General features: G+C 36.4%; 1 protein-coding gene across 1 annotated transcript in view; it reads left to right on the top strand.

Annotated features, from left to right (window-relative positions):
* Positions 1–395: 395 nt before the first annotated feature.
* Positions 396–6,355, top strand: part of LOC128663464 (vesicle-associated membrane protein 5) — a 54,320-nt gene continuing 48,360 nt past the window's right edge. Inside the window, exon 1 of the mRNA XM_053717806.1 lies at positions 396–786. Within this exon, the coding sequence (XP_053573781.1) occupies positions 784–786 (3 nt within the window). The 5' untranslated portion in view covers positions 396–783. The remainder of the gene's footprint in view (positions 787–6,355) is intronic.

Raw genomic sequence — 6,355 nt, 5'->3', positions numbered from 1 at the left:
TGGTTATATGAATATACTTTTTATCTTTGTGATTACCTTGTATCTAAGCATCTTCTGACAGCCCCCTGATCACATGACTTTAAGTCTTGATTGTCAATCCTCTTGATTGATACTCATCCACATTTTACCAATTCCTCCACAGTTTAATTTATTTTTATTTTTATGAATAAAGTTTCTCATTTTTTGTATTTATTGAGGGGGGGGGGTCAGTGTGGCTCCTCATTTGAGTATGCGTATACCATACTAAGGGTGTATTTAACCAATGACATAAATAGTGAATATTATTGCAGAACAGCTGATATATCTTCCTATAAGGTTACTGCTGTATTCCCTGGAGTCAGTCCAAGTGCCAATACTTTTTACCGTTTATTTAGGGCTCTGAAGGGGCTGAGCAGGAGGAGGGATATTTACTACAGCTGTTCTAGACTCCACCTCTCTTAGGAAACGGATACTTTGACCCGAACTGTATAACTTTATGAGACAGAAAAGAGAAACGAGAATAAACAAACACGGGGAGAGAAAGAAGAATAAACAAACTAGAGGGGGTGTGAGAAAAGAAGGAAGGAGAGAGGAAAACCAAGGAGGGAGGGACTCAGGTCACAGTTTTCCCAGGAGAGTCATACACAGAGTGACACTGCTGCAGAGGCCATTTACATACACAATGTTTCACACAGACTAATAATGTTTTACATACAGTGATTGTCACACGCTGTGTCACTGCCTTGCACCCGGATTACTGCCACTTCTGGTGTCTCTCTTCTCTGGAGTTCATACAGCAACAACATGGTAAGTGACGGGGTGAGGGCGAGAAAGTGCACAGAGTCACAGCCCTACCCTCCTCCATGCTGACTTTTATTCCCCGGATACGTTCAGTTTCTAAATTCACTTTCTGTGGATTAAAGGGAAAAGAGGGCAGAGATCATTTGGAACTCAGAAAAGATAAATGACAGGGCTAAAATTAGAAGTAATATAAATATAGACTGGAAGTAAATGTGTTTATCCATATGTATATGAAACAGGAGCAGTGTATGCTACATTTATTTCCATCGACATTTTAAAAAGCAATTTAATGTGTGGAATATGTACTTCGTGATTGGCCAATATTATATTATGCCCCCATCCACTGAGTTTTACTTGCCATGCTGTTTATATGTAGCACATTGTTGCATGATAATATAATGAATCTGCAGTTATTAAATGACACTACTTAACCTCTCTCCATTTGTAACACTATCCACATTTAGTCTCACCTAAAGGGTCAGTCTACTTGAAAATTGTTATTGTTTATTATTACCCATTCCACAGTTTTGCAAAACCAACATGGTTATATTAAAGGGATAGTCTTGTCAAAACTAAACATTCATGTTTCAGATAAGAGCATGCAATTTTAAGCAACTTTCTAATTTACTCCTATTATCAATTTTTCTTTGTTCTATTGGTATCTTTATTTGAAAAATCAAAAATGTAAGCTTACAAGCCCTCCCATTTTTGTCTCAGCTCCTGGGTAGCGCTTGCTGATTGGTGTCCAAATGTAGCCAACAATCAGTAAGTGCTAATTCTTGCTTTTTTAAATAAAGATACTAAGAAAACAAAGAAAAATAGATAATAGTAGTAAATTAGAAAGTTGCTTAAAATTGCAGCTCTATCTGAATAATGAAAGTTTAATTTTGACTATATTATCCCTTTAATATACTTTACTGTACAGTACTGTATATAGTGAGTTAGTGACACAGTCTGTAATCTGCCGGTGAGATGGCTGGCCTGACCCTACCCGCCCCAGTACTTTATGAAGTGAACACAGTAGTCAGTGACATGGTCAAGCCCCCCCCATACTGTATATAGTAGCACTGTATAGTGACACTGTTTACGCCCCCCATGCTGTAGTAACAAGGTCTGTAAATTGCTGGTTCCACAAACATACACACACACACACACACACACATGCATAAATACACACACAGTCACATACATACATACACACACACAGCATAAATACACACACAGTCACATACATACACACACACATACATGCATAAATACACACACAATCACATACATACATACACACATACATGCATAAATACACACACAGTCACATACATACATACATACACACACATACATGCATAAATACACACACAGTCACATACATACACACACACACACACACACACATGCATAAATACACACACAGTCACATACATACATACACACATACATGCATAAATACACACACAGTCACATACATACACACACACACATACATGCATAAATATACACACATACATGCATAAATACACACACATACATGCATAAATACATACATGCATAAATATACACACATACATGCATAAATACACACACAGTCACATACATACACACACACACATACATGCATAAATACACACATACATGCATAAATACACACACAGTCACATACATACATACACACACAGTCACATACATACATACACATACACACACACACACATACATGCATAAATACACACACAGTCACATACATACACATACACACACAGTCACATACATACACACACACACACACACACACACACATATATATGCATAAATACACACACAGTCACATACATACACACACACACACACACATATATATGCATAAATACACACACAGTCACATACATACACACACACATACATGCATAAATACACACACAGTCACATACATACATACATACATACATGCATAAATACACACACAGTCACATACATACACATACACACACAGTCACATACATACACACACACACACACACACACACACACATATATATGCATAAATACACACACAGTCACATACATACACACACACACACACACATATATATGCATAAATACACACACAGTCACATACATACACACACACATACATGCATAAATACACACACAGTCACATACATACATACATACATGCATAAATACACACAGTCACATACATACACAAACACACATACATGCATAAATACACACACAGTCACATACATACATACACACACACATACATGCATAAATATACACACATACATGCATAAATACACACACAGTCACATACATACATACACATACATGCATAAATACACACACAGTCACATACATACACATACACACACAGTCACATACACACACACACACACACACACACACACATATATATGCATAAATACACACGCAGTCACATACATACACATACACACACAGTCACATACATACACACACACACACACACACATATATATGCATAAATACACACACAGTCACATACATACACACACACACACACACAGTCACATACATGCATAAATACACACACAGTCACATACACACACACACACAGACAGTCACATACATGCATAAATACACACACAGTCACATACACACAGTCACATACATACATACACACATACATGCATAAATACACACACAGTCACATACATACATACACATACACACACACACATACATGCATAAATACACACACAGTCACATACATACACATACACACACAGTCACATACATACACACACACACACACACACACACATATATATGCATAAATACACACACAGTCACATACATACACATACACACACACAGTCACATACATACACACACACACACACACACACATATATATGCATAAATACACACACAGTCACATACATACACACACACACACTCACATACATGCATAAATACACACACAGTCACATACACACACACACACACACACACACACAGACAGTCACATACATGCATAAATACACACAGTCACATACACACAGTCACATACATACATACACACATACATGCATAAATACACACACAGTCACATACATACATACACATACACACACACATACATGCATAAATACACACACAGTCACATACATACACATACACACACAGTCACATACATACACACACACACACACATATATATGCATAAATACACACACAGTCACATACATACACATACACACACACAGTCACATACATACACACACACACACACATATATATGCATAAATACACACACAGTCACATACATACACACACACACGCACACACACAGTCACATACATGCATAAATACACACACAGTCACATACATACACACACACACACACACATATGCATAAATACACACACAGTCACATACATACATACACACATACATGCATAAATACACACACAGTCACATACATACATACACACATACATGCATAAATACACACACAGTCACATACATACATACACACATACATGCATAAATACACACACAGTCACATACATACATACACACATAAACACCAATGGGTAAAGCAGAAACACTAACCCCTGTAGTCAGAGACACTAGTGAAGCATCATGTCACAATCACATGATATCAGTGCAGGCAGTGGCATGTCAACGTTTTTTTTTTTTTTTTGCTGGGCCCCCACAATCAGGGGCCCAGTTGCAGTTGCGTACTCTGCACCCCCTGTAGTTCCGCCCCTGTGCTTTTTACAAACTTGCATTTTAGCCAATTAGTGCTGGTTCCTGCATAATTTCACGGGAGTCAGCACAATGTTATCTATATGGCACACATGAACTAGCACAATATGGCTTTGAAAAGCGAATAAAATGTATTGAGATAAGAGGCGGCCTGAGGGGGCTTTAAAACCAATAAGCCTCTAAATCTCTGCCTGTTTCTAAGTATATTAATATAACAATGTTGGTTGTGCCATGCTGGGAATGGGTAGTAAAGGCTTTATCTATCTTATTATACAATGAAAAATAAAAAAAAAGATTGTCTCTTTAAAGCTGGGATTGGGCGAAGAACTGATTTCTGCTCACTGGAAGGGTTAAATTGTGTTCTGGGCATATATGTCATGTCAAAGCACAACAATTCATACGTCCTGCCAAAGCATAAGTAGCTTTTATTATTATTTTGATTAATACAATTTCTTAAAAGCCATTCTATGAGTGAGAAAAATTTAAACTCGGGTCTGTATATTAATGTAGTTTTTAAAGGGATATGAAACCCAAACATTTTTTTTTCGTGTGATCCAGACAGAGAATACAATTTTTAAAAAGTTTCCAATTTACTTTTGTTATCAAATTTGCTTCCTTCTCATGTTATTCTTTGTTGAAGTGATACCTAGGTAGGTGTCTGGAGTACTACATGGCAAGAAATAGTCATCTAGTGCTCTTGCAAATGGATAACATTCTTACAAAACTGCTGCAATATAGAGCTCCAGACACGTGCACACTCCTAAGCTTATGTCCCTGCTTTTCAGCAAAAGATTCCAAAGAAACAAAGACAATTTGATGATAGAAGTAAATTAGGAAGTTGTTTAAAATTGCATGCCCTATCTAAATTTGGAAATAACATTTTTGGTTTTCATGTCCCTTCTAATAGCCCTGGGTGACTTGATATAGCACAGGGTACTTTACTATTTTGGCTTGTGTAAGAAATATAATTATTTCCTGTTTTAGGTTTGATCACACAGGTGAAGTTGGGCAGAGATTTTAAAAATGAAAATTTTGTATTTTTATTTTACTTGAAAGGCATTATTCAGAAACAAATAAATAAATGTATAATTTAAATCAGCTTTGTCAGATAAGATGTATCACCAACATCTAGATCAGGGCTGGAATATTTTTTTTGTGTGTGTGTAAATCTAGGAGACATACAATTAGGAGCCAGAAATTTTTGGCCATCCATATAAAACTGTGAGGTTAAAATACCCCATTTCATAAAAGTAAGAAACACAATTATTGTATAGCCAATAGAAAGGCTAAGCTTGATTATTGCCGTATGACTCGCACAAACATTGGATGAGCGGTGAATACGTCACAGGTTGAAAAAAAGCAATCTTCACAGTGGGCCAACAGTGGTGGGGGTGAGTAATAAACTACAGAAACGTTTTAACCCTTTCAGGTAAGCTTACACTATAAAGCACAGGTACAGATATATTTTTTTTTATACATTGATTTCATATTTAACTTTTTGTAAGACTTAATTTACCATCACTTTAAAATTCTGATACCTTTGACTGTTAATGGTGTTTTTGTATAAAGTGTAGAAAACTATAGAGTGTGCATTTGGATTAATTGTTAAGATTGATTAGACTTAATGTAATAAAAATTGGGGAAGGAAAATTGTATTTTTGGGACACACAAAAAAAAAATATGCTTGAAAATGTAAATCTGTCTACAGAAACTGTGTAGAACAGGGTTCTTCAAACAATGGGCCAGGAACCATTATTGGTTTGCAACACCATGTTTACTGAGTTGCTGCTTGTGTGTGTTTTAGGAGGGTGTGTATATGTGT

This window comes from Bombina bombina, chromosome 6 (genome assembly GCF_027579735.1).
Source record: "Bombina bombina isolate aBomBom1 chromosome 6, aBomBom1.pri, whole genome shotgun sequence".
NCBI lineage: Eukaryota > Metazoa > Chordata > Amphibia > Anura > Bombinatoridae > Bombina > Bombina bombina.
Note: the sequence above shows the minus strand (reverse complement) of the source record. Positions and strands in the feature narration are given on the sequence as shown.